At 52.5% G+C, this 27,706-nt stretch overlaps 3 protein-coding genes across 4 annotated transcripts; 1 reads left to right on the forward strand and 2 right to left on the reverse strand.

Moving 5' to 3' along the window:
* Positions 1-2,509, reverse strand: MRPL46 (mitochondrial ribosomal protein L46). Its single transcript, XM_083849915.1, has 4 exons — positions 2,275-2,509; positions 1,947-2,139; positions 1,145-1,318; positions 1-461 (listed from the first exon to the last, which is right to left on the reverse strand). Exons 1-4 carry the CDS (start codon positions 2,449-2,451, stop codon positions 211-213), a joined length of 795 nt encoding a protein of 264 aa, XP_083706041.1. The 5' UTR covers positions 2,452-2,509; the 3' UTR covers positions 1-210.
* Positions 2,460-6,252, forward strand: MRPS11 (mitochondrial ribosomal protein S11). The gene is made up of 6 exons (XM_083849916.1): positions 2,460-2,617; positions 2,717-2,812; positions 2,939-3,028; positions 3,763-3,892; positions 5,363-5,428; positions 5,888-6,252. Exons 1-6 carry the CDS (start codon positions 2,565-2,567, stop codon positions 5,993-5,995), a joined length of 543 nt encoding a protein of 180 aa, XP_083706042.1. The 5' UTR covers positions 2,460-2,564; the 3' UTR covers positions 5,996-6,252.
* On the reverse strand, positions 5,937-27,358 carry DET1 (DET1 partner of COP1 E3 ubiquitin ligase). 2 transcript variants are annotated; one of them, XM_083849912.1, is made up of 5 exons: positions 27,253-27,358; positions 25,662-26,770; positions 22,707-22,897; positions 20,860-21,051; positions 14,434-17,280 (listed from the first exon to the last, which is right to left on the reverse strand). In XM_083849912.1, exons 2-5 carry the CDS (start codon positions 26,742-26,744, stop codon positions 17,091-17,093), a joined length of 1,656 nt encoding a protein of 551 aa, XP_083706038.1. In that variant the 5' UTR covers positions 26,745-26,770; positions 27,253-27,358; the 3' UTR covers positions 14,434-17,090. The 2 variants fall into 2 exon arrangements, with proteins under 2 accessions (XP_083706037.1, XP_083706038.1); XM_083849911.1 differs by lacking the exons at positions 14,434-17,280; positions 27,253-27,358 and adding an exon at positions 5,937-6,762.
* Between the last annotated feature and the right edge of the window lie 348 nt (positions 27,359-27,706).

The raw sequence follows: 27,706 nt of genomic DNA on the forward strand, positions 1-27,706 counted from the left end.
TCCCTGAGGAGAGCTTCACTTCAGAGCATAAGTTTTAATATTTATTTAGAACAGGCCTGGCGAAGAGAAGTGGGAAGTAAGGCAAAGGCAATTTATCCTCCAGAGCCCTACTTAACATCCTACATACACAGGCCATGCAAAGCAGCAGCTCTTCTACTCCTCAGAGTCACATCCCACATCTTCCCCACCTGCTGGAGCACAGCTTATCACTTAAAAGTCCAGAAGGAATCGATTGACTTTTTTCAGGTATTCCGGCTTCAAGTAAGCTCCCAGCTCATCCTTTGTGACCCACAGATAATCTTTCTTCAGCTCTGCCTGTGACAAATCACTGCTCTGGAGGAAGGCTTTGTAGAAGAATACTTTGGCTCCCACATTATCTTCAGTCCTGATGGCCCTGGGAAACTTATACTTGTAAATCCCATATGGTGCGTTCCCCAGGATTTTGGCTTGAATGTGATCTCCTGGAAGGCCCCAGCAGTGCAAGAGAAAGAAAACAAGATGTAAGAACACAGAGCAATTGTAACTCTTCTCCCGTAATAAGACGGACAGCATAGGACACTCCTATCTGGTTCAGACTGACTGTTCCCTCTTCTGGGCAGAAATACTGCCACTTTAAAGTCTTTTCTCATGAAAAAGTAACTTGTCCCAAGTTCATCAAGTCCTCTCAGAGGTAGCGAGAATATCAAGTTCTGCCAACTCACGCAGCAAAGCAAGGACATACGTGTTTGCTATCATCCATCCGCCACAAAAGCTGCTACAGGGTGACAAAAGGGAAGGGGAAGCTGTACACCTGGAGGCAGCCTAGACCATCCAGGTGGCATCTGGTGCTGCTCAAACATCAGACTGCAAGGGCCAGACCTGGCACTGCAGCTGCTGGCAGCCAGAGAGCCCAGCTCCCAGCCTGCTGGCTCTCAGCCCCTCACACTGCAGCACAACTGAGCACAGTTAAGGAGCAGATCACCCGGGATCTTGCCAGAAACCCCATTACTCGAGCACAGTCCCACTGCTATGAAATACCTCTTCCCAGCAGATGGGAGGTGATTTCAGTACAGATGGCAAATATCCCTCAGGTAGAGCAAGGGAAAAGAAAAAAAAAGACTAGGACAAAGAGGAGCAAGAGGCAGGCACACAGCAAGCTACATACCCAAAAACGTAGCCATGGCTCGCTCAGCTGTGTTTCGCATAGTCTCTCCAGGCTGCCATTCCACTTGAGGCAGGAGCCACAGCTCCTGGTTACCAATCTTCTGCTTCACCAGCAGCATCAGGTTACTGTCCAGCTTTCTGTTCAGAGACGTTCGATCATCTTTTTTATCAGCATCTGCCACAAAAACGACACACGTTGGAAACAAAGTCTCCCAGCCACGCTGGTCTGATCAGCATGATTCATCGCCTCTCTGCATCTCGTACCCTTCCAGCAACAACACAGAGAGAACGCAGATATATGGAACAAGACAAAAATCTAGACAGAAATATTCTCAGTCACTCTGGGAGTGAATGCAGGATTCAGAAATGCTAAAATGTACTCTACCTGAGTACAGGTACTCTAATGCCACTGCTAAAATGTACTTTTACCTGTTCTGTTTTCAAAGGGAATTGGTAGGGAGCAGTTTAATTTCTGTCAAGCTGGAGACCCAGTAAGAATAACAGGCAAGCATAGGAACCAAACTTTCCAAGGTTTTTCTTGGAAGTTTCCTGGGAACAACACAAGTTTTCCCCAGTCTACTCTGTTAATGTTGTGTGAACGTGCCTATCTTCACAGCACTGCAGCCCCAATTCCTTTATAATCCAGTTAATTCATCATGTGCTAGCCACACTGCCAAAGTATCAAGTTTTTAGAGAAATAAGTAACTTGGCAAATGCCTTCCCTACACAAAACCGCACCCAGGTGTGTTTAACAGAGGACCGGGGTGCTCCCACCTGCCAAGACACTGCACTTTAGCTGGTACCTGTCACCCGCGGGGCCGGGCTGAACTGCAGTAATTTCTGTTCCCACTTGTCCTCCAGGTCCTGGGCCATGATGACCGTTTTACCGGGCGCCTCATCGTCGTCGTACGAGCTCTCCTTCCTCCTCCTGAGCTGCTCCTCCTCCTCCAGCTTGCGGACCTCGTGGTCGGAGTAGCGGCTCTTCTCCTGCTCTATCTAGAGGGGCGACAGAAGGTTTGATCGCTCAGGTCACCCACCAGCACCAGGGGCCGGGTTTCGGGACAAAACCCCTCACACGCAGCCCCGAGCGGTACCGGGGGACCCCTCTCCCCTCCGTTCCCCTAGCCTTACCTGCCCCATGAGCGCCGCCATCTCCTCCTCCTCCCTGCGGAGGGGCTGCGTGATGCGGGGCAGCCTCAGCAGGCACAGCGCCCCGAACAGCCGCCACGGCCGGGGCGTTACGGCGGCAGAGGAGGACGAACTCACCCACCGCCCCCAGCCCGCCAAGCACCCGACGGGCGCCGCCATGATGCTCGAAGCACGGCCCACAGTGCCCCGCGGCTGCCCGCCGCCATCTTTCCTCCCGGCGTGCCTCGCGGCGAGGCGGCGGCCGCCATCTTAGGGGAGCCGCGCGGGCCGCCATGAGCGCGGCGCTCGCCGTCGCCTGGCAACGGCTGCTCGGGGCGGCCCGCGGGTGAGGGGCGGCGGGGCCGGGCCGGGCCGCGTCCCCCCGGGGCTTTCTCGTCCCGTCACGGGTTTCATCGCCCCCGTTTCCCTTTTTTCTCTCCCGCAGTGGCCGCTGCCTGCATGCCGGCGTGTGGAGCCTGCGGGAGGTGGCCGCGAAGGAGGCCGCGCAGGAGGCGGAGGGGCAGAGCGTCACCGACCTGAGGTGAGCCGAGTGGGTGCTCCAGGCATCGCCCCGTCCCGTCTTCCTTCCCACGTTGCCTGAGGGCGCTGTGTAAAGTTTTGCTTGACGCAAAGAGCGAGTGTCTGACGATCTTATTTTGCTCCCCAGCCCTTTAATCCTGCAGAGGAATTCCATGAGGTGGGATGGAAAGACCTACGAGGAGATCCCGATAGCCCACATCAAGGCGACGTACAACAAGTGAGCAAAGGAGCTTCCCCTGTGCCTGTAAAATGAAAGCTTAATGTGCCTGGGCCGGTCATTTTAAATGAAAAATGTCAGGGAAGTTCATGGCTGGGGGGATAATACTACTGACTGCAAACCTCAGTGCTGTTCAGGAAGTGTAACTGTCCTCCTGGTGTCTTTAACAGTAATAAGGTTATTATTATTACTTCTTGGCTGCGTTCTGATATGAATAATTAGATGCTGATGGCTTTAATGGCAGGGTACTTCGTGCCCTCAGTTCTAGTAGTGTGCAGCTGTTGAAAAAGTCATTGTATTATCCACAAGAGATGATTGTGTTTCATTAGTGAACCCTAGTGTGATATTGTGCTGCCTCTTAAACGCCTTTTGAGTTTGAGAAGTGTTTTGTGCTTTTCTTAATACATAGAAGAGGTAAAATGCTCACAGTAAGAGGTGGGTCTGAAAGGGTTAGCTGTACCTGAGGGATAGCTAGCGGAGCAGGTCATCCAGAAAGGTTTTACCATCTCCGATTCTCCAGGCATGACCTTGAAGTTCACTACTGGCAGGTCTCTGCAGCTGGTGAGCATAACTGAGATACTTTGAAAGAGAGGATTGAGTTCAGATGGCTTTGAGAAGGGAGATGAGCTCTGTGGTGAGCCATGCATTTTGAGAAGCTTTGCAGGATGAGGAGGAACTGGAGAGTAAAATCATCTGCTAGCTTATTCCTTTCTTTTGCCCCTCTCTTTCCATAGCACCCACATCCAAGTGGTCGGCTTTGACAACAGGCCGTTTGCCCGTACGTCCTGCGGCACTGAAGGCTTCCAGAATGCCAAGAAGGGAACTGCCATCGCGGCACAGACAGCCGGCATAGCGGCAGCAACGGTGAGTCTGCACTGAATATTCTCACCCTCCCAGAGGGGGTCCCTGACTGCATCCCCTGCTACCTGGGTACAGGGGAATGGAGGACGAGTGCAGTAACCTCAGTTATTTTGGGGGGAAAGCGGAGCTTCTTGTTCATATTGCTTATCCCTTGCTCATGAGCAGCACTCCAGACCTCTGCTCCTTAGCACTCGAGTAGCACGCTGTTTGCTGACTGTTTCCCTAGCTTCATTTGACACAGTGAGCATCTTCACACTGACAAAATGTGTTTGAAACAGCAGTGAGAAATGCCCAGAGGGTGATCTTAGCTGCACACGCTGTGACTGGGAAATGTAGCTTGTAGCCTATCTTTTCCTAGCTCCAGTTTCATAGCTCTTTTATTCAAAGTGAACATACCTCAGCCGTTTTGGAAATAAAAGCCCCTGAAACAGCAGCAGTTTAATTTTGCACTGTAGGGGATTGAGAAGTGGCTGTAATTACTGGCTGAATGTTTTATATTTGCTCTCTGCCACAGGAGAACTGAGCTGCTACCAGCAGTTCTAGTCAGAAAAAGCAATGTCCCTGGGCACGTAGTTTCCAGATGCATATGGTTTACTGTAGTAATTCCTAAAAAAAACACATGGGCGTCCAGTTAGCAGGAAAAGATGAAGCTGGCTATGTTATGGCCCTTGTTACAGCAACACGAGGCAAGGTTAAACTGAAAATCCTCATCCTCAATTAGATGGAACCTTTCATGTCAGAGGTGTTCTGTGCTGCTGCTGGCCAGCAGCTTATTATGATTGATTCAGAGGAATATAAGAACACTTTCACTATTAATCTTTGTTCACCAGAGCCTCGTAATAGCTGAATAGCTGTGGTTGGCCAGGTGTATTCCTATCCCTGTTAAAGTTTGTAGTAGATTAATTGCACTTGAATGTGGAAACCGAGAGACTCAGAAGAGCTCCACTTGGTGGCAGCACTGCTCTGCTTTACAGCAGGTGTTTTTCATTTTCAATTTGCAAGTCCCTAAAATTTTTGCACTGAAAGTGTGGACTCCTGCACAGCAAATATAAAGCTTGCTTGCTTTTCTCATTTACCCTCCAGAAGGAATCCACTGATCACAGGATAGAAGTCACTGCATTAGAGAAGGGGAAAACAGCTTTGAGTTACTCTTTGTTAGCCAGGTATCCATGGATATGTCATTTTCTGTCCTGACTTTAGGTCACAGATCGTTTGATCTTAACACTTCCTCTGTATATGGAGTTGACAGCTTAACACAAGTTTTCTTGAAACTGCCACAGTTGTATCCAGGCTTCCTTTTCTTCTACTCTCTGGCTTTGTGCACCATCATTCTCTTCTGTATCCATTACTATCTACTTTTTATTTTTAGTTAGAGAATACTATGATAGTGGGTCAAAAGCAAATGAAAGACTCCAGGGGAGCCAGAGCAGCAGCAGATACATCAAAGAGAATACTAACCAATTCTTCTTTCAGAAAGCACGTGGGAAGGGTGTATTGCATGTACGAGTCATGGTGAAAGGACTGGGACCAGGACGCAAAGTAAGTGTCAGTTTCTTTTCATATATTTTTCTTAGACATCATCCTTTTTAATAAAAAAAAAAAAAATCAGTCTAGTCTTATGACAATACCTATTAATTCGTGGGATTTTTTTTCAGAAGGTAATATAAAGGATTCATCGCTCAAATGCCAGTAAAGAAAACTGAGAATAATAAGAATTTTAGAATAATTTCTTCTGGAGACAGAATAAAAGCTGTATTGGGATCTTCTTCCAAGTAAAGTTAGCAAAATTGATGGAAAATCTGATGAAAGAACTGAAGCAGATAGTTTTAAACTGGACATTCTGATATTAATTATCTACAGGATAATTACAAAGTAGAACCATTGGAACAAGTTGATTTTTTTGGACAGGGGACCGAGCTATTTTTCCTTCAGCTTTTTCTCTTTTCTACTCTGCAGTGTGTCACTAACAGTGTATCATCTGCTGTCTCGCTCTTCCAGGCTGCCATCAAGGGTTTGACTATGGGAGGGCTGGAGGTCATCTCCATCACCGACAACACCCCGGTTCCACACAACGGCTGCCGCCCACGGAAAGCCAGGCGAATGTGAGAGGGGAGTGGAAGAGACACGCTGCATTCGATATTAGCTCATACAACAGCGACTGGGTTGAATGTTGCTCGTGTCAGATTCCGGAAAGCCCCCCTCCCTGGAATTGGTTGCTGAGGGAAGCTCGGAGAAGACAGGCCTGGGCCGTGGAAGGTCAGGCGGTAGAAGCCGGTGGTAAAAGCAGGAGTGCGTGTACCCCTTAGTGGGAAGCCTCTCGTGTACAAAGTTTGCTGATTAAAATGTTGGTCTTCTGACAGTCATTCCTGCTGTGTTCCCAGAAGTATTTTGGATTATTATTGCCTCTCAACTGCTCTCTTCCCCTCTCCACAGTATGTGGCTCTTGTCTAGCCTCAGTGCTCTGGTTAGGGGGAAGGGGAGCATGAGATACGTACAGAATCAGATCTCCTCGCAGTCACCTGTAGTAAACAACTGCATGGGGTCACTTCATCTTCCTTCCGTCTTTCTCTCACCGCACACATTTGGAAACTAGACGCAGTAACTCTTTCCTTTCCGCCTGGCTTGCAGAGCTCCCTGTGGCGTGCAAGAGGCGCCGCTCCCCGTTCACGCAGCGTGGAGCACCATAGTCTGAATCCCTTATTGGCAAAGATCTGCTGCGGTGCTTTGTTTCACCTAAGCTGTAGCTGGCCTGTCGGTGCTACCGGCAAATGGAAAATGCCAGCCCTTCCAAGGGGCTGGGATCGGGCCAGTTTTGCTGCTCACAGCCCCTTTGGTTCTGCCTCCTGCACCGCAAACTGGATTTGCTGGAGCTCCTGGGGAAAGCAAGCAGGGGGTTAGCAGGCCTGAGAAACAATGAAATGCTGCCAAGGAGATTTAAAACACTTATGTCTTGAACCGTGCCTCTATATCCACAGGCAGCATGGGCTTGTCACAGGGCTGTGATGCATTATTGCCGTCCCAGCTCCATCCAGAGAGAATTTCTGCCAAGGAAATATGTCTGAGGCTCTCCGGAGCATTAACCAGGGAAAGTAACAGCGGTAACTGACAACAGGTTTGATTTCCTGGATGGCAGAAACCCACTGCCTAGCACAGGGCAGCGACTTGGAATCCATGCTGCCAGAGAATCCTTGGCTATATGCAGCATTCACTGGGCAAACATTTCACTTGTAAACACGGTGTGTTTTGGTGCAGCCAGCGGTTTTATCACAAACCCAGAATCTTCCTTTCTATTATTTTTCTTTCTGTCGCTCCTCCTTAGTTTTTTAAATTGCATAATTAACTATTCTCTTCCTCTTTAGAGAAAGGGTACCATGGCAACAAGGCAGCGAACCTCCTTCATGGGGCTGAATGACATGCTGCAGGTTTTGAAAGAAATCAGTCTGCTTAGAAGAGCCTGTTGAGTTGCATTTGACAGAAGAGAATAAAACAAGACTCAGATGAATCCCCTACCTTACTCCAACTGCCTGAATTTGAACAGAGGAGAGGTTATCTGAAAGGGAAGTTCCCTGAGCTGTCACAGGTTTGACAGCAAGGAGGAGAGGTTCTTCCATGCTTGTGTGACAGACTAGAAGAGCCTCCCCCTTGCTCCAGAAACATGGCCGAGCTTCTGGTGACTTCATATTACTCTTTTTAGGGAGAACATGCCAACTCTGCGACAAACCACATTTAATCATTTAATTTCTGAGTATTTTGGGCAGCTAGGGGGAAAAGGCAGCCACGAACACGGATGTGCCTTACAGCAAGGCCGTCCTGCTTCCTGCTGAGCGCCGTGACCAGCCCTGACAAAGGAGAAGCACCAGCTGCAGGCTGGGCAGCGCTGCGTGGCACGGTGCACGTGCAGAAATACAAACACTAACGTGCTCTGCCACAAGCTGCCTGCTGCAGCGACACAGCAGAAGCGCCCATGTTAGATAAATACGATGGAATGGATTGAAAAACAAGATTGGGAAGAGAGACGTGGTCCTTTTGAAATTCAGGGAAGAGTAGGTGGATGACTCAAGAGTCAAATAGCAACTACAATAAATCTTTGTCTCATCCAGACTTAGAATCAAGGCTGTGCCCTTTATAAAGGCTGCTCCTTAACACCCCTGGCTTCTGAGCAGTCGTGAACATTTGATGAACTCCACCAATGCACCACCACTGCTTACACAGTGGGACGTTTCATCTCCCTGTCCGCTCTGCCTGCTTCTGGTACCTATCCCTATTTTCTTCCTCCAAGTGAGATCTATTTTGCACTTTCCAGAAGAGTTGACACTCTTTTCGCTCTTCTCAGTGGCCGGATCTGTACAATATCAAGCAATATTTGCCTTCCAAACCCCCCGTTTGCCTTCCAAACCCCCAGTGCTTCATTTGCACAGCTTTTCACTGGTTTGATTTTCCACCCACTTTCTCTCCTGCCCTGGTGGAGCAGCCCAAAGCCACGTCCCAGCTAAAGGCTCACTCTGAGCTGTTAATTCTGCAGCAAACCCCGGGTTTCTGGGGCAGTTGTCAGTGCTGTGGGAGAGCACAGCTACACAAAGCGAGCTTTCCTTCCTTGTGCAAGGGCTCAGTTGCTCCTCCCTGCACACACTGTACGGTGAAAGAACTCTTTAAACCCTCTATTGTTGTTCCTCTAGCAGGGAATTAATAGACACCAATAGCACTTAATGATTTCCTTACTCTTCAGATGAAACTATTAATTAAAGGCCTGGTTTTAGTCAGCCACTGGCATTTACCAGTTTTAATTGCTTTTCTTGGCGCCTGGGTGGAACACCGTTTTCTGCTGGCTCACATTCCTCCTAAGCAGCAATTACTTGCGTAGCATGGCCACAGCATTAGCACCCTCATTCGGGTCACATCCTCTCCCTTTGGGTTTCCCCATTGCTTTGGGACATTTTTCTCTCCATTCCTTCCTCTTCCTCCTAACCTTCGATTCCTTAACTCTCAGAAAAGTGTGTTGTTGCTGTTGTTTCGGTTTGTTTGGGTTTTTTTACCCCACCCTGAAAACCAGCTCAGGAGCTGCTACTGACTGCCAAGCTCCATCCTGGTTTAACCGTGGCCTTTCTGGGTTTTTGCCCTCCATTTTAACATACGACATGGACCTTTCTCCATCACATGGGATGAAACCAAACAGTATTCTGGCCAACAGATAAGGTGCTGCCTCTGGTCTGTCTATCCTTTAAGGAGTGCCTTGGAGATTGAGTCTAACTCAGTTACCTGTCCCGTGGACACAGATGACACCTGGTGGCTTGGAAAAAACAGCCCCCAGACCTACCCCTAACAGCATATTATTTGGGAAAGAGGAACTCTTCCCCTAACCCCCACAACAAGGGCTTTCTAGCTAGAGCGCAGCTTTATCTGCTGAATTGGTGATTTACTATTTCCTCCGCGAGCCTCAGTGGCAAAGAGTCAGGCAGCCAATTCCGATCCCTTTGTGCGATTCAATTAAACCATTAATTAAGTGATGTCAGTGTCCTTTAACAGCTGACTATACACAAGCAAGCAAGGAGAAGGGGACAGACCCCGCGGCGCTAATAACCTGTAGCAGCAGGGGTGGTTTGCCGCAGCCCAGCTGCAGCTGCCAGGGACATCTGCGCGGGTTTTGACGGCTTTCCCTCCGGTGCACGAATACCTGGCTGCAGATGCACGCGAGGCAGGTCTCCGGCTAGGTGTTTATAACCCCAAAGCGCCCCTCGGGAGCCTCTGAGAACTGAGGGTTCGAGCCAGGTTATGTTTTGCACTCGGACTTCCGCAGATAATCACGGCGCTGCGAGCCTGCTGCTTTCATGCCCCGCGTCCCTGCGCAGCCTCCCCTCCCCACAGCAGCCCCTCCAGCCTCAGCCCCTGACCTCTCAGACCAAGGAGAGATCAAGGACCCTCAGGTTGTTTTTGTGCTTTTCCACCGTCCTCCTTTCCCCTCGAGAGGCATTAACGGACACTCAACAGCAGTGGGAACTGCTCGGAGGTTTTATTAATGAACTGCCTAATAGCATCCAAGTCCCCGGGCTGACGGTGAAGTGGGGCTGCAGGGTCCTCTCGGGGAGCTGCAGAGGGGAGCCAAGCCTTGCTACTATTTCCTTTTTTTTTTTCCCTGAAACCACTCACACCTCCTCCGCCGTGCTCTCCCGGCTCCCCTTCTGCTACTGCCACTTCTCGGGGTCTTTTTGTTCCTTTGGAGTTCACGGCTCACCTCCTACACCCCGCATCTGAGAGCCCGAGGCTGTGCACAGGGCCGGGACCTGGACCGAAACCTCTCCGCATCTGGGGAGCCCGAGCAGCCATCGCCTGGGAGCAGCCTCACAGCTCGTTTGCTACAGAAAGGAGGCGGAAGGGAAAAAGCTCTGGGTGCGAGGGGCTGAATGCTAAGCAAGGATGCGGGCAAGGGAAAGTTGGGTCAGGAAAGAGACAAAAGTGGAGGCAAAAATGCAGGAAGAGAAAATACAACGTGAAAAATTTTCCTAAGGGTAAGATCTCCCAGCTGGCTGCCCAGGAGACAGTACAGAGCAGGAGGAGGGTGCGATGAAGGGCTCTCCTGCAGTCAGAGCACCTGGGGACTGGGCTGGATCCACTGCCGCATGCTCCCAGACCTCCCCAGCAGACCACCCCCAGAACCCTCCTAGCAGCACGATGCGCTCCTCGGGGCTTGTGCCTAATCACATTAAAGACGGCACAAAGATCGTCCCAGCACCATATTTACAGACTGCTCCCAAGCCTCCCCAAGCAGCAACAACAGTCCTCAAAACCTTCCTTTCCCTTCCGAGCTGGCTCCGAAATCCATCCTCGGCGCTTCGCCGCTTCACGGTTCATTTTGCAAAGCCAAACTCTACAGCGGAGCACCTCACACCGACATCCATCACGCCTCCCAGCCACACCACCAAAGACTCCAGCTTTCGGCCCCTTTTCCTCTGCTTGCTCCTCTGTGCAGGAGCAAACCGGGTTTACCCACTGCACGCAGGACAAATAAAACACAGGCAGGCAGGAGAAGGACGCACATTCCCCCCCAGCCTCTCATCAGCAGCCTTTTCAGCAGGTCCCAAGCTGAGGTGGTAAAATACGGCTCTAATCTCTTCGTGCAGCAGCCCGCAGGCAAACACCTTGCTCTCCTAATTGCCAGGAATGGTCCCCACGCCACCCCTCGCGAGGAGCTGGACGCTGCCTTTCATTTTGCTCCTGCTGCATCCACGGCAGAGGTAAATTTTCAATTTCCTGAGCTGCCAGGGCCAAGCACTCCCTAACGGCACCAGCACAGGGACAGGGACGGGGGCAGCCCCCCGGGCTCCTCCGCGCAGCGGGTGGCGGGGAAGCAGCCGGCCTCAGCGCCGGGAGATGCTCCAAAACCAGCTCCTTGCACAGAAATCCCTGCAAGAGGGCGAGCTATCGCCGTGCCATGTGTTTGCCCCATGTTACAGGAGACCTTGTCTGGCCGCCAGCTGCCCCTTCTCCCTTCCAAGGGGTGGGGGGATTTTGCCAGCACTGAAGGCAGGGCTGAAACGGTGACCTAGCTGTGTGCTGCTGTGGCTATCAGCACAGCGGATCTGGGCCTTGCCCTGACCTCGGGACTGGCTGAAAATAATAGGGCGGCGGTAATGAAAGCCATCCTTCAAGGCTGGAGAGATGGGAACGTGTGCTGGGGCTGCTCGGGGGCGATGCCGGTGTTTCAGGAGGGGTCCCCAACGCCACTGCGGCTCGCTCCGGGAATCAACCCGGCCGCAGCAGGGCCAGGGCTGCTCGCCGGCGCCCCTCGCCCCTCCGAACTCACCTTTTGACCCGTTTTCCCCTCGATTCTGGGCGCAGCAAGGCCGTTTCCATGCGGATGGCTGTTTCTCCCCCGTTGCCGTAGCGACGCTGGGCCGGAGGCGGGAGGGCGAGCGCCGAAATCTCCCGGCGCTGGCCAAGGGCAGCGGGAACACCTAATCCAGCACCGCTCCACGTCTGAGCAGCACCGAGCAGCTATCAAACGGCCAGCCGGGCAGCGAGCAGGCGCTCGGGGGGGTACGGCCCGGCCCGCTGCTCTTACTGCGCCCTAAATCACATCGGGGCGGCTCTGGGGGGGCCTCCCCGCCTCTCCCGCTGCGCTCTCTGCCCCAATACCCCAGGGCTGCTTTGGTCCACGCCTGGCACGTCCCGAAGCTGTTTGGGAGAACGAAAGGGCAGGAGGACAGCCCCACGTAGCAGTAACATGCTCCTGGCTTTAAAGAGGCTGAATTCAGTCTAACTATCACTCGCAGAATGCAGAAACCACCGGAGGCTTTGCAGTGTTATCCCCGCGTTTCCATCGCCTTGTTGCAGGTCCCGTATGATTTTTTCCCTCGGTGGCCGAAGGCCGAGCTGGTGCTCCTCCGGGAAAGCTGCCCTGGCAGGCTCCTCTCCCTGCAGCCCTCCTCCCGGCCTGGAACGGTCCCACCTCCTCTAAACCGCCCCCAGATAGCCAGGTGCATGCGGCACCTTTGCAAAACCGCCGACAGACAGCAAGAAGGTGCCCAAGGAAAGGATTTGACTCATGGGAGGGGTGAAACAAAGAGACAAGGTAAAAAACTCCCCCTGCACAAATTCCATAAAGCCTATGGGCCCACTTGATGCCCCCTACCCCCTGCCCACCAGGCGAGGGCCAGCACATCCCTCGGATCCCAAGTGGCTGAGATTCGGGACACCGTGCCCCTGCCCAAACCACCCCTGTTCAGGTCTCCCCTCCTGCAGGCCCGCAGCAGTCCCCCAGGAATTGCTCATTTCCACACCGCCGCTCTAAAGCCGGTGCGTTGTTTTCACGTCGTAACAGCAGGAAAAGCATGTGCAATTCAGGGCTTTTCCAGGTCGGTGTTTTTCTAAGATCTCCCTTCCTTACACGCTAGGTACAGCCCTTCCCGGGTCGCTGCCCCAAGGGAAACAAGGGGGGATCAGCCCCCGGGCAGAAAGCAGCTCTCGCAGGGGACGCCGCTGCCTGCCCAGCAGCCAGCCCAGTTGGCAGGGAGCACGGGGCTGCTGCTGCTACGATGACCGGCTGCACAGCTCAGCCCCCACAGCCCAGGAGCAAGGGAAAAAATAATAATAAAAGCCCTTTCAGCGTTCCCTTCTCATGAGGAGTGTTTGGCCAGAAGAGCTTTTACAACCACGCTAACAAGGTACAGGTGTGCAGGCACACCAACAGCTATGAGAGCGGTGCAAAAGCAAGCCCACAAACTCCTGTCCCACTGCTTGCCCACGGGACCCAGCCTTCTGACAAAGGTTCAGAGACAGAGGAAAGCTGTCGGGCCACCTGTCCCACTGCCTCCCAGCCATCGTCATCTCTTTTCTCAAAGTCCTGAGAGATCCTGCAGGAAGAAATGGCGGAAGAGGAACAGAGGACAGAAACAAGACGGACAAATTAAGGAAATATATGAAATAAAGCATCAGAAGTCTGATTCTTCCAGCTGGGTCAGAAGAGACTAAGGGAAGGAAGCATAACAGGCAGACCAGCACCTGAGCAAAAGGACGGGTCGGTAAATAAATAGAGAACATCAGGGAGCTAAATCAGGGGGCAGCCGCTCGGGGCTGGAAGGTGAACCGAAAGGAGTCTTGAGCAGAGACATGCCGCTAATGGACACATCGGTTTGATTCCGTCGGGATTTCTGCAGCTCGCTGCCTAATGCAGTTTATATAACAAATATCACAAGTGTCCTGCTTTTATATTGTTTTTTTTAAAAGCAGGCAGCACAAGAAGTAACAAAAGATGGGATTCCAGTGCCTGCCAAACGTGGTTTCCAAGCAAAGCATCTCCTTGTCACTTAGTGCCGCTCTGAAAAGGCACAGGCTCAAGAGCTTTCTGACATGCTCAAGGTCTCCAAAGGAAAGCATCGGGGGAGTGCAGACACGAAATGGAGGAAGGGTTCACAGGAAAGCAGCTCTCAGGACCACGATGTGGATGCATGCAGGAACCAACAGGCACGACGCTGGGTTATTACAGAGCGGCAGCAGATTGCAGGGGGCTCCCAGACTTTGGGGAGAACCGTTCGGACGCTTCCAGCCCCGATGTTGTGCAAAGATGCCCCGTGGCTGGGAGCAACACGCAGCTGGAAAACGCGAGTGCCTTACCCAATCGAAAAGCAATGGGCAGGCGATGGCTTCTGCCAAGCGAGCTGTGTTGATCCGCTTTCGTCTCTTGATGGTGGAGCATCAGCAGCAAATGGCCACAAGGCTACGCAAATGGACTAAAGGAAGAGTCTGAGTCTAACTTGGGCTGGTAATACAATAAAAAAAAGGGGAAAACATAACTGAAGGCCAAGTATTCCTCCCCCAGCATTAGCTCTTGTAGAGAAGAATTTGAGAAATCTGCAGTAGCTACAGAAACACCCATGGCAGCACATCCTTGAGCGCGCTGGTACTCCAGATGCCAAGAAGAGGCAGCAAACTAGCATTCAGTGTATGCCTGCGCAGTCCAAGGCACAGCCCTACCAGCTCTTCTCAGCACTGGAATTCTTGGCTACACCACTAAGATTTTAGGAAAACAAAACCAGTACGTCAGGCTCTTAAAGCAAATTCTGTTTATTCCATTTTTGTCTTGTGTTGCTAACAAATCTTCATCCTAGCCTAGGAAAAATATCAGGTAGAAAATATCTCCCCTTTCCTCCCACCCTCCCCACCACACGCTTTTTTTTTTTAAATAAAGAATCAAAATTTCAAGCATGAGAGACTTTTCTTCCAACACATTTCTGTAATAAAATTAACTCTGTTGTAGATATAAAATGCAGCAGCCACAACCAGAGGATCTGCAATGCTACTCCAAGGCAATTAGTACCCAGAATGAATCAATCGGTTTGTCTGCAAACATAATAAGAAAATACTTAGCACTTACCCAGCACTTTTTATCCATGAATCTCAAAGTGGTTTTTTTACAAAAGCTTAAAATATGGTTTTGGCCTCATTTACAGAGAAGAAAACACCAGCTGGAACAGGAATAGATATGCCCCCAGTGACAAAACAATTTAATAGCAGAGCTAAGAACAGACCTCTGGTCTCTCAGCCCCAGGTCCAATAATCCATCGTCTGCTGTGCCACGCTCTCTGCTTCACACGGGATAGCCTGACTCTGGCAAAAGCCCCTACTGCAGAAACGCTGAAGTGGTTTATATTTTTGCCACCTAAAGAAAAATAATCTAAATGGAGATCTGACAACCATTTTAATAAGCACTGACGTCCCAGGCTGTGACACCAAGGAGTAAACCCGGCCTTGGACAGAGCTGCTGAAAGCTTTGGAAAAGAATAGCCTCATACTGAAAGTGTGAACAAACGTGAAAGTGGTGTAGGAAGGAGGTAATTCCATGGTCTACAGTGTGCAAATGATTCTCCATGTGGAGCTTTAATTGAATGTTTGAGGAACAGATCACAGGATAAAAACCTAAGACCTTGACAAATAGTGTTATCAGGTGGAGAGGAGCCCAGACCCAACGCACGTGTGGCCTGGCGCCTCCTCTATGAGCCGTCTGCCGACCTGAAGTCGCTCCTGACAGACCTGAGAAACCAACAGTGCAAACACCAGGAAAAGAGCAGTGAAATACAGTGTCTTGCCCTAGAATTAAGTTTAGGGAGGCCCGGAGAGGAGAGAAATACCACGAGACCGAGAATGACGGCTGATTTCAAGGACCCTGGGGCACCTTCCCTTACAAGGCCCGACAGCCACGACCACCACACACGGTTGTTTTCCTACGCATCACTACGCAGAATGAACGCGTGGCTTTAATACTGTTCCTTCACAGGCACGTGGCCACATCACCCACAGCCCTTTTTGGTCCAAAGGTGACACCAACAGGGCCCTTCAAAGCAGGGGTCTCCCACGTACAAGCACCAAATTTCTAAAGCCCCCTCTGTACCTCACACGGGATGGCTGCAACGCCTTACAGCACAGTCACAAACCAGCCTACGTGCAGCAAAACCCAGATGTCTACAACCAAAAATTCCATTTTTAACAGAGGAGGGCAGCCCAGCACCCCCTCCAGCTCACGGGACAGGTAATACTACCCCCAGGAGCTTATTCTAGAGGCAGCACAGACACTGCAGTGGTCCGGTCAGCAGCACGCTGAACATAATGCACCAGCCGGTTGTGCTTCGAAGCCTGCGAATGTCCGAAGGGGTTCTCACAGAGAACAGCGTATCAAACGGGGTAGGTAAGCAACCTAAGTCAGCAAACTCAGCTCTCAACTGCAAACCTGCAGCAACGCACAGTAATTCAGGTCTCCTGCTTCCTTTCTGGGGAGACCCAAATGCTACTAATCCTCCACGTCCGTACTCCAGCGCGCAGGAGAGTGCCAGCAGCTGGGTCTCTCTTCTCCTCAGCAGCAGAACCTGCAGATGCCCACGAGGATTTGTCCACGCCCTGCAGAACAAGTCCTCTGACTCCTGTTGTTGCTCCCCACACCTCTCCCAGCCACCCGCCTTCCTCCTGTGCCCACCTTTTCATACACTGGAGACACAGTCGGCTGCACTGGCCTTCTGGTGTTAACACACCAGCTTGCACTTAGGGGCTTTACGGATACTAAGGCACAAAAATTAAGTGACTTGCATAAGAGTCAGGAATACACCTCATCTTTCTCAATTCCAGTGATTTCTCACATTTTTTTTTCCCTAACCTCTTGCATATTAAACTCACGTGAGTAGATTGTGTGGATGAGAACAGGGTTTCGTTTCCCTATTAATACTGAAGATGCAAACACAGGTAGCTGTATTTTTAAGCCCTCCCCATGGCTTCCATCCATTCCCTCTAGGACAGGCTGTTTGTCTTGACAAGGTAGGAAAGCATCAGCGCAGAAGGGAGCGCTCCACAAACACGTTGCAAAGCTCCGTACTCGCCATCCTAAGACAGACAACGGGAGAGAAAACAGACATGCCTCTGGGAAATCACGAAAGGAATCTCAGCTACGCTTTGTTCATCAATAGGAGTAGGGAACAGCAGCAGCGCTCAGCGCAGTGGGGACGCTGCAGTGCGAACAGAGTCAGAAGAAACACTCCCAGGCCTTCGGCTGCTCGGCTTTCCCCAGCTGAGGCTGCGGGATGCAGGCTGGTAGGAGCTCCCAGGTCAGATTTCTTGACACGAGCGATGGTTTGGTTTCCTAGAAGGCGTGAGAGCCCGGCTTTGGTGTGCCTGTGGCAGAGGCCCAGACCCGAGGAGAACACCGCCCCGGCCACGTGTTCCCCTACGTGCAGCTGTGCCTCATGTGGAAGTTCACCACGTACTCCGCGTTCGTGCGCTGCACCGAGATGGCGAAGGGCTCGAAGGGGTGGAAGGTGAACGCAACCAGGCGCCGCACCGTGTGATTGATGGGTCGCCCCAGGAGTCCCGCCTGGATTTCAAACTTCAGGAGGCCAGAATCCCGAGCGTAAAATCTGAAAGGAAGAAAAAGTCAATTATGGCTGTTCCCGGCTATTGACTTTGCCATCTGGACTCTTCACAAACAGAGACGAGCGCCTCGTTCAATCTCTGGTAATCCCTCAGAGGCAGAGGTCCTCAGCTGGGGTCTGGCTCTTGGCTACAGAGGAAAGCCCCTCCTGGGGCAGCCAGCCTCCCGCTGCCTACAGAGACTTCTTTCAGTGCTACCAGTGAGAGAACTCTGCCCTCATTTTGGTGGAGTTAGCTGACCAATTAGCTGGAGTTAGCCGGATCCAATTCTGCTCAGGGGTGAGAGGTTCCATCTTACACCTCAAACAACTCTGCAGAGCCTTTTAGATTTCCAGCAACAACAAAAAATCATTAACAGGATAGCCTGGGCGGGAAGTGTCTGGTGGACAGCATCCAAGAGGCATCACAGTAAGGGCAGGGGTAAAGGCAAACAGAAGATGTGTCCTTCTGCTGTCACCACAAACCTGCCTGGGGGTCCGAGGAAGCTCTTTTGTGTCCCCAAAGAGGTGAGCTCTGGAACACAGCTTCAGCAACAAGTGAGCAGTGCCAAGGGGATGAGGCAAAGCACTGACGAGACAGACATGTCTAAAAAGCTCTTCCTTTCTCTAACCTCCTCTGCATCCTAGAGGACAGGCTCGCTCTGCGTAGCACACATAACACCATCATTCTGCACTGCTGTGGGATCGGGGGACTCTGTGCTGACACCACTCTCCCCAGGACTCCGGCGGAGGTTTCAGGGATTTGGTACCTTCACAAGGCAGCTGAGCTCCAACTGACAGGACTCAAATCCTCCCTGAAGCTGCCTCAGTTCTTTAGACCATTTCCTCTGCTCTTTCAGTTACGGGAACAGAATTGCCATTTTGCCTCCCAGCCATTTCCTTTTCCACCACCACTTTGTGGACATGGGTATTTTGCATTTTTCCTCTGGTTTCAACTCGGAGAATGCTTTTAATATTAGAGCACATTTCTCTCCCCCCCCTCCTCCCCATGCCAGCCAGCAATACGAAGCACTCTGCTTTCAGCCTGGAAAGAACGGGTGATGACAGATAGAGGCGATGCTGTTTCAGGAGCAGACGTACTCCACATTTTAACAGCACAGCCTATTGAGATCCTCATGTTCTTCCTGGAGGGCCACTCTCCTCTGCCTTCCTCTGAATCGAAGTGCTAGCCAGCCCTGCCTGAAAATTGCACACAAGAACCCAGCAAGAGAGTCACAATCTTGGTATTTGGCTTTTCAAAAAGCCCTTTCCCTCCTACACAAGGCTGGGTATGTGGAGGGTCATTCTTTAAATAAAGCACAGTCCCTGGTCTGCTCCTCTCTCTCCCCAATTCACAATAATTTACTACTCAAGATGAAGCTCCCTGTAATCTCAAAGATGTGTTCGGTTTGGTATTTTTAAATCTATTTTTAAAAGTGCTCTGCAATCAGAGGCCATTTCCATGGGCTCTCACTCTGGGGATAAATTAGGCACTGCAATATAAAATTGTATGTCAACAGAAACAGCAAGACCAGCCTTTTCAAACCATATGAAAATGGAAGATTTATCTGCAGACCAATTTTTTTGGTTAAATGGCTCCTTCTTAGCCATCTAGATGGATTTTAGAGACCCCCTGCCATAGGTAAAGCTGTATTAGAGCCTCTTCCTCCCAAGTCCCACCATTTCACCCACTGAATGTCTCTTCAAGCCTCCTGAAAAGACGCTGGAAGATGGCAGAGGTGGGGAACCTAAAGCTCTTCCCTCCCGAGAGCAAACCACCACTGGTCTCTCAAGCAGCCGGAGACGAGGGTTGAACCTACCAGGACACGGAGAGGCAGTAAGGATTAAAGGGACACCACGCACGGAGGTGCTGAAGCTGGCGTGTAAAACGGGTGGAGGTTTTCATGTCACGCTAGGAAACTACGTACCCGTCACAACTGATCATAACACCCTCAGCTGCTGAAGGGTTTTGCACTTCAGCCAGTTACAGGGCTCAGGTTACAAATCCTGCCGCCCCTCATTTCCAAGCTCTCCAACCTCAACGGGCGGCTGCATGACTTTATTAATCCCTTTGTTTTGCAGGTGAGAAACACAGCGGCGCGATTTCAGCTGCTGAATGGTTAAGGTTAGCGCCTCGGTCTTCTACTTACTTTCCGAAAACCAGGAGCCCCACCGCTTTCAGACCCTATTCAGCTCCTAATTGACTCCGCACAGCTTCGAGCTTTGAAAGGGCTGGCGCTGCAACGCCGCTTTGCTCAGGGGAGGGAGGAAAGGTGGCACTTGGCTTTGTTTACTACAAAGCCGGTAACTGCAGCAAACGACTGCGGTTCCGCTCCCTTTTGTCTGCAGGAGATGTAAGCAGGTTGGCGCTGCCAGACAGCCACTGCCCTGCAAGTTTTCCCGACGTCAGGCACGACAAGGGGGAAAGGGCAGGCTCTCTGCAGACAGCACGGGAGACGGAAGATTAAACCAAATCATACAGGCAGGGGAAAAAAAAATATTAATTAAATATACATAATTTGGGAATTGAGAGCGCAGGAATAATCAGAGGTTCCCTGCCACCTGAGTCAGGGCCAGGGAGACATGAAACCCGGTTTTGAGAATGCATTGATGAAAATAAAGTTGGGAAAGCAGCCAGAACGGTCTCCCTAGGCTGCCGGAGCCCCCGACGTGTGGGCAATCACTAAACAAAGCACTTGGAGATTGAAGGCTCTCTTTGTTTTTAGAGCACAGGTTCATTTCCCTTTTGTGGGACTCTAAGTGGAAGAACTACTCTGCCTGGAGAACTCCGTCCCTTTGATTTGAGCCTTTCAGGCTGGAGAGATGCTGGATTTTTAAACACTACTACTTGCAGCCATGGCTGCAGCCAACAAAAAGAAACAGCCGTGGTGTTTCTGCAAGAAGCACCGCGAACCTCCTCATTCTCCAGTGTGGAGTTATTCCTGCTGCCAGCATCGAAGGCTCAGACGTAAGAGGCACAGAACAGCTCTTACACCTGGCTAAACTCCTACCACAGAAACAAATTTCCTATAGATCACAGAAAGAAGGGGAGCACGAAGAGGAGTACAGCTTTCACAGTGAGAAACGTAAACAAGGGAAGTCTGAAAATAGCAAAATCAATACCAGAAGCATTATTCATAACACCTAACCCGGCTGATATTTTACTCATAGGACAAACCAGATGATCCTCACCAGCTAACCCTACGTGCTCAGAAGGAATCCTTCCAGCACAGGAAAGCGGGCATCCAGAACCACGTTGCAGCCCAAGCAGGAAGGCTGGGCTGCAATAAAAGGAGGAACAAGAGCATTCGTATGGAAAAGGCTCAGGCTTCCCGACCCAAATCTTCCCCAGGGCAGCTCAGCGACACAACCTGAAGAGCTCTCCCACACGTACACGGTACGACATCGCAAGGAGAGATGCCAAGCGTTGTGGGACTAATGAAATAAACGCTCTGCTCAAGGGATGCCAAAAGAGAAAAGCACGGAACTATTCGGCCTTCCTGCAAATTTGTCCCCACATGGCAGAGGTGATTTAGAATTACTCCCACACTGCTCTCCTCGCATACATCTCCCTGGCCCGTTTCATACCTTATCGGGTGATCGCCGCAGGTCTTGGGACGCTCCATGACTGACACCCACTTGTCATCATAGCTGAAAAGGGAGAGGTCGAGGTACGGGCTGCCGCTGTACGACTGGGCGCTGATGGGGAGCTGGCCCAGCAGCCTCCGCACAGCCTCCGTGTGCCCTCCGTACTTGGCGTTCACGATAGTGTCTTTGAACCTGCAGCAGAACGAGAAGGGTTTATTCACAAAGGCCCCAGGTGAGCGGCACAGCTTAAATAAACTAAGGAGGAAAACCAAGAGAGAGAGAGAGAGGAACAGCAGCAGTGTCAGAACCACAACAGTTCATTTCCAAAGGTGCATCACGGCGATTCAACCACCAACCAGTTCTGGTGACCTTTTTATCCTGCCTCATCTGTTTTTATCCATCCCTCCCTGATTCTGCTCTGAAAGTCCAAACTGCAAGAAGGACAAGACCGTGCCTATCCACAGGGCCCGGCCCCAGCTGCTCCACAGCACAGGAAACGAACGGGATCAGAACCAGGGAGAGGTGGATTAGCAGCTTCTCAGTCAATCCGAATTTTACCGTGCAGCCTGCAAACAGCATAAGCAAAAGCCGGAGGGTTGCACAGTAACAGTTGAGCCCTTAAGGTTGACTTGAGAATCCCCCTCTCTCCAGCCACAGTGTTTTAAACACATAAAGGGAGAAACCTGAGATGAGGAAGAACCTTGGAGGGAAGCATAAAGCTCTTCACAAACTACAGTGTGCTGCAAGTTCTTCCTGGTGAAGAGACTAGCGCAGGTTGGATTTCTCTTTCCAAATATAATTGGATCTTTCCACAAGCAAAGAAGAGGCAGATCAGCTGCACGAGTGTCAGACACCGGGGACAGTAAAAACCTTCCCCTTAGGCCAGAAACACAGCCAAAAGCCAGCTTGCTGTGCACACAGCACTGCTACGCTTTGCTGCTTAAGCTAAACGCTCCTGTTACAGGCCCTTACAGCCACGTGGCTGAGCAGATTCTCCTCTTTATTTTAACACAAGGCAGGAATTGTTCTGCAGGTATCTGCAGTCAGCTCTCTCATTCTCTCTTCCCCCCAGGCAATATGGAATTCACGACAGGGAGCTCTAAAAAGTTACAGGCAGTCAACTTCCTTTTACTTATGGGACACGAACCTAAAATCAACCGAAGCTTCATTCCCCTCAGTGACTGCCGAGTGCTTTGGATGATGTCAAACAAGTCACTAGAACAACAAAACACCCTGAGTCACATAAAAACATATTCCGAGAGAAATAACACACTCTGCCTCATTAAAACCACATCAGACTGTTAAAGCACATTCTAGAAACCCTGGTTATTTCGGTATTTTGCTCACTTTTCGCTACAGGTCTAGGCAGATCGGCTTCTTTCCTCCGAGCAGAGTCTGATGAGAACCACAAGCTGTTTACTGATGTTACAGAACACAGTTTGCTGCACACTAAATTTAGAGAAGGGCACTTGGCAAAACACATCCAAATAGATGATGTGGCATCTTGATAAAACCTTATCTGCAGGGCCCTTAACTACTGCTTCAATAACCTCCAGAGGAGTTACTGCTCGAGGAGCGCCAGCAACATCTTGCCCTTAAAATTCCTTTCCCTTCTAAGCACTGAATTGCCACTGCCTTTTCCTTCCTGCTAAAAAACAGATATTGCAAAATACAAGGGCAGATGCGCGAGGCTGCAGGACAAACCACGTCCCAGCCAGCCTCTTGCAGCCCTCAGGGCATGAAGGAGCTGGTTTTCTCAGGGTTGCTGTTGTTGTTTGATACTAGCCTTCAGCTGGCGGGGGCGAGCGCGTGCCTACACGGTATAAAGCATGCTCCCAGTGGCTCACCGGCGCTGGATCTGCCTGGCAAAGTTGTTGCTGGACGCTGAGCAGGGGAACTGGACCGCCTCGCTGTGCAGGGTGGCGTTCCTGAAGAGGTCGCAGAAGTTCTCAAACAGCTCCAGCAGCTCGTCGGACGTGTTCTCAAACACGGCGATAACCTCTGTGGTCACCATGTTGTACACGACGAAGAACGAGGGCTGGGGAGAGAGGCAGAGGCGGTGGTTACCCGGGGGAGAGCTGTCCCTTCCTCCTCCCCATGTGACATCCCAGACCCTAGCCAAATTTCTCTGCAGTGCAGAATCCCACATGCCCACGTTACTCCATTCCGTTACCCAAATGCCTCAGCAGGCACCAAATTATCCACCTGTTAACCGTGATGCGTTTATATATGGAAAAAAACCTGAACGGACTTCCAGTTCTTCCATCTCGAACTGGATGCCAGTATTTCTCCTTCTCTCTGCCTTCCACCAACTCCAAAATGCTTTCTGAAGTGCCAAATTTAATTTCCATTCCTGCTGACAAAACGATCTCAAACCCATGCTAGCCGGCAACAAATTATTTTTTTCCTTTATGCAGAGAAATGATTTGCTTCTCCCTTCTTAACACTGCCGCCACACAGAGATGAGCCTTTTCAGCGCGCCGCGCGCTACAGCGCTGCCGACAAAAAGTTGTGCCCTCCAGGTACCCTGCTGGCACAGAAATGAAAATCTGAGAGACATTAATGACTTCTTTTTAATATCAGCGTTCCCGTGCAAGAAGCCCCGGGCACTGTGCTGCAGCCTGGCAGTGTTTCGCAGGGGGAACGAGCCAGAGGCGGGGGAAAAATGCGACATTTGTACCAGCACGGCTGCACCGAGGGGAGAGGACATCCCCATCCCCCTGGCAAGGGGCAAATTTAATCCTTGGACATCAACGGTGTTAATTTATTGAGTAGAAGAGGGCTAAGATCCCGGCACCCCATAGTAAGAGCCTGTCCCTGCTTCGCAGGCGGCTGATTCCCCTGGTCCATGCACGTATCTGGGTAAGTCCCCTGCTAACAAAGGCAATTTCCGAAGGCTTCACCTCCCGGTCCCGAGCAACGCTCAGCGATGACGGCAGGCAGCTCTGCCCACCTCACCCGACCGTAAATATCCCCAGGTTTGTTTGTTTTACGGGCCCAAAATAAGCTGTGATCATACAAGCCAGCCCCCACACGTTACAACGAGGCGCGCTGGAGGAGGTTACTCACTGCACTACTGCCTGAGGAGAGGGAAGCCCTCCTGAAATACGCGGCTGGAGCAGAGAGACAACGCGGGGAGACGGCAGGAGGAGAAACTAGTTACATCTTTGAAAATTGCAAGGAATATTCTTAAATAAAAAGGTTCCTTTGCCAGTTCAACACACAGACACCCACAGGCTGCCCTTAACGTGAGAAATCACTCTCACCTCATCTCAGCGGCACCTGCGACAGGCAGAGCACCGTCACAGTACGGGGGGCAGGAGCTGAGCGTCACAAAAAGCACGCAGTAAAGCTGGCAAGGCTAAAACACGAGCCTAGAACAACCACCCCCGGGCTACGTATCCGCAGCACATGATTAAAGATCTTGGGAGACTCGGCGCAGACCTTGGCAACACAAACAAGCACGGCCAGCGACTTCCTCAACCTCCCTGGCAGAGAAGCCTAAAGCAAGAGCAGCCCGAAATCAGATTAACCTTGTGTTCTTGTCTGACAGAAGAAAGAAAAAGGGGAGCTTTAGGCATTCCGTGACTAAAAAGCTTCCTTCAAGAAGCCCTAATAAAAAGCCTCAACGCAGGCAGGCCTGCCAAGGTGGGGCGGCCTCGGTCAGGAGCACCGCTCCAGAACGGAGCCGAATGCCACGAGCCTCTTCCACAAGGCTGTAACATCCCTGAGGCGGCCGCTGCGTCTCACATCGATGGGTAAAACTGACCAGGTTTGGCCTCGCCTATTCCCTCCCAGAATAACTCCCCCCAAACAAATACACAATTTTAGAGGAAAAAAAGAAGCCATTCTCCGGGGTGGATGAGGCTAAGGCACCTCGCAGAGAGCGTTTCTTCTGTTCTTCCGTTTCTTCTGGCGTCTCACTACTGGAACTGGCAAAGAAGGGGAGGAAAGGAAGGGTGTGGAAGGAAAAACAAGCACCTAGGGAACAGATCAGCACTAGAGATTTAAGGTTTCTCGCTAAATACCTTCAAACATAAAAAAAAAAGCACAAATTAAAGGAGCAGACGAGGTGAAGATGTAAAAGGCCCCGCTCGGTTTCGCAGCGTTATTCGGTTTTTGAGCTGACAGTGGGGAGGAGACGATCAGCCCACAGCACTGCAAAACGTCTGGAGGGGCTCTGCACCGCCGGAGCTGCATTTGCTCTAATTTGACTTCTTGAGAACTAAGCGGAAAGGAGAAGCAATTGGGACATTAGCTAGATTTAAGAGCAGCTACTGCAATTTGGAGAGATCATAAATACTGTCTCTGATAGAAGCTTGAAAGAGCAAGGACGTAGGCAGAGCAGAAAAGGTAATTCGACTGGGGAAAAATGAAGACTATTATATTTGAAAAACACGCTGGAAAATACAGGAGAAAAGGGAGAGACTCTACAATATAAGCGCATTACACGAAATAACAGCTAAAAAAATCAGCTGGGGATTCGGGAGGGGAAGAGCACTGTAAAGCACCCACGAGCACGGGGAACAATCCCTGGAGAAAGGGGACTCAGTAACCACCTAAGATCTTTTCTCTCTCATTTTGCGTCGAGGAGGATGTAGCGAAATCATGACAGCGGAAGACAGCGAAGCTATTTGATACCAGAGGCGACAAGCGTTCACAAAAGAGTGAAGTAACGGGGCTCCTAAACAACTCGTCCGCTCAGCGTTCACAGGCTCAGCTAAGAAACGCAGCTCACAGCACCCAGCCTGCCCAGAGCACTTGCCCCGAAGCAGCGAGCGGCCACGGGGGGCAGGCAGTACCTGAGAAGGATCCGTCACCCGCAGCGTGACCACGTCTTCGCTGGTGTACTTGATGAAGAGGTGGTTCTCATCCAGGAGCTGCATCTTCCACATGCGGAGCTGCCTCAGCTGGTCGAAGTACTGGAAGAACCTCCTCTTGGCGATGGCGCTCCCGTCCTGCTCCGCCCTCCGCCACAGGTACACCAGCAGCCTGTGCTTCAGGGAGTTGATGAAGGGCTCCTTGTAGGGGTTGGCCATCCCCGTCTGCGTGTCCCGCTGCACCTCGGGGTACACGGCGGACAGGGTCAGCAGATCGTCCTCGTAGCAGAAGCGCCCGATGGTCCGCACGTCGATGAAAGTGCCCTCGGGGGTCACCTGAAAGACGTGGATAGTCTGCTGCTGCACGGAGAGGATGGCTAGGATGTTCTTGTAGAGGTACAGCCCCTGGTTGTGCGACAGGATGACCTTGTCGCACTTGAAAGTCCGCGTGTCGCAGAGCCTGCCCGTGTGCAGGTCGATGATGTGCAGGGAGTAGTCCTCCAGCGGGGAGCGGGGGTTGGGGGTCACCGACTCGCTGTTGCGATAAACCTCGAAGAAGGGCGGGTGCGGCTCCTCGGGCAGGTAGGCGGCGGAGCCGACGATCACGTAGCGGCAGTCGTCGGTGAACAAGCTGCACTCGCGGTTCAGGTGCTCCCCGTTGGAGGCCACGTTGGTGATGTGCAGCAGGACGAAGAAGCGCTCAAAGAGCCGCCCGCGGATGTTGACGGATCTCTGGTCGTTGCCGTTGGCCAGGATCTCCCCCTCGTAGCCTTGCAGGAGGTCTTCTGCCGCCTGGCAGCCCTGGTACTCGTAGATCTCCAGGGAGGTCTGGTCGGAGGAGAAGGCGATGAAGTAGCGGCCGTCGGGGGAGAACTTGCGCAGGAAGCAGGGCGGCTTCTCCACGTTGACCACGGTGAAGTTGGGGAAGACGTTCTGGTGGAAGACGCGCACCTGGTGCCAGTGGGTGCCGGCTTTGCCCGAGCTGATGCGGCGGCGCTCCAGGCGGTGGATGACGTTCTGGTTCTGGATGCGGCGGGGCCTGATGGTGGGGGCGTCATGGTCCATGGTCAGCGCCCTACTGCATCCTCGCCCTGCCGGGAACCGGGCACGGGCTCACGGCGGGGCCCTGCCGAGCCCGGGGGAGGCGCGGGGCACCGAGGGGCTCCACAGCACAGCGGGCAGCACCCCGAGGGGGGGGGTCCCGGGCAACAGAGCTGGGGGGGGGAGCCCCACAGCACCCCGAGGGGGGGCCCGCTGGGAGACCTGGGCTGAGAGGGAGGCGGGGAGCCGGGCACGGAGCCCCCGGTGGGGCGAGGGACACCGGGAGGAGCCCGCGGGGAGCGGCGGGGTGCGGGGGCGGCCTGCTGAGGGGGAGGCGGGCACGGGGGGGGGGGGGGGGGGGGAGGCACAGGGGGCAGCAACCGGTGCCGTGAGGGGCCGAGGGGGGCGCCGAGGGGCACCGGGGGGTGGCGGAGCGGGGCCCGGCCGCGGTTCCGACGGGGAACCGGGGGGGATCCCGGGGTGGGGGGGGGGGGTCCCGGGGGTGTCCGGGCCCGCCGCAGGCCGCGCTCACCGCCGGGGCCGCCGCCGGGCCCGCCGCCGGCGCTCACTCGCTGGCCGCCGCCATCTTTCCGCCACCGCGCCACGGCGGCGGCCGGAGGGCGGGAGCCCCGCAGCCCGCTTCCGCTTCCGGCCGGCGCAGCGCCGAGAACGGCCCCGGCGGGGCGGAGCGGCCGCGGGGGGGGGGGCAGGGGGGGACGCAGCGCCCCCTGGCGGCCGGAGGAGGGAGCGCCCCCATAGCCGGGCGCCCCCAAAGCCCCGCACCCCTTAACCGGGCACCGCCATAACCCCGCACCCCGATAGCTCTGCACCCCATAACCCCGCACCCCGATAACCTGGCAGCCCAATAGCCCTGAACCCCAATGGCCACGTACCCCTGCAGCCCTGCACCCCTCTAAACCCCGCACCCAACCTGCACCCCCAAACCCCGCACCCCTTTAACCCGCACCCATCACGCACCCCACAAA

This window comes from Anser anser (assembly GCF_964211835.1).
Source record: "Anser anser genome assembly, chromosome: 10".
Taxonomy (NCBI): domain Eukaryota; kingdom Metazoa; phylum Chordata; class Aves; order Anseriformes; family Anatidae; genus Anser; species Anser anser.

What these genes read in the sequence shown, in the direction of transcription:
- DET1 (XM_083849912.1), bottom strand. Translation starts at nt 26,744, where the DNA reads ATGGACCATGACGCCCCCACCATCAGGCCCCGCCGCATCCAGAACCAG. An exon ending in GGGTGACGGATCCTTCTCAG is followed by an intron (nt 22,898 to 25,661) that starts GTACTGCCTGCC and finishes CTCTCTCCCCAG; the next exon opens with CCCTCGTTCTTCGTCGTGTA. An exon ending in TGCGGCGATCACCCGATAAG is followed by an intron (nt 17,281 to 20,859) that starts GTATGAAACGGG and finishes TCTTCCTTTCAG; the next exon opens with ATTTTACGCTCGGGATTCTG.
- MRPL46 (XM_083849915.1), bottom strand. Translation starts at nt 2,451, where the DNA reads ATGGCGGCGCCCGTCGGGTGCTTGGCGGGCTGGGGGCGGTGGGTGAGT. An exon ending in TGGCGGCGCTCATGGGGCAG is followed by an intron (nt 2,140 to 2,274) that starts GTAAGGCTAGGG and finishes TCGCCCCTCTAG; the next exon opens with ATAGAGCAGGAGAAGAGCCG. An exon ending in AGCCATGGCTACGTTTTTGG is followed by an intron (nt 462 to 1,144) that starts GTATGTAGCTTG and finishes GGGGCCTTCCAG; the next exon opens with GAGATCACATTCAAGCCAAA.
- MRPS11 (XM_083849916.1), top strand. Translation starts at nt 2,565, where the DNA reads ATGAGCGCGGCGCTCGCCGTCGCCTGGCAACGGCTGCTCGGGGCGGCC. An exon ending in ATCAAGGCGACGTACAACAA is followed by an intron (nt 3,029 to 3,762) that starts GTGAGCAAAGGA and finishes CTCTTTCCATAG; the next exon opens with CACCCACATCCAAGTGGTCG. An exon ending in CCGGCATAGCGGCAGCAACG is followed by an intron (nt 3,893 to 5,362) that starts GTGAGTCTGCAC and finishes TTCTTCTTTCAG; the next exon opens with AAAGCACGTGGGAAGGGTGT.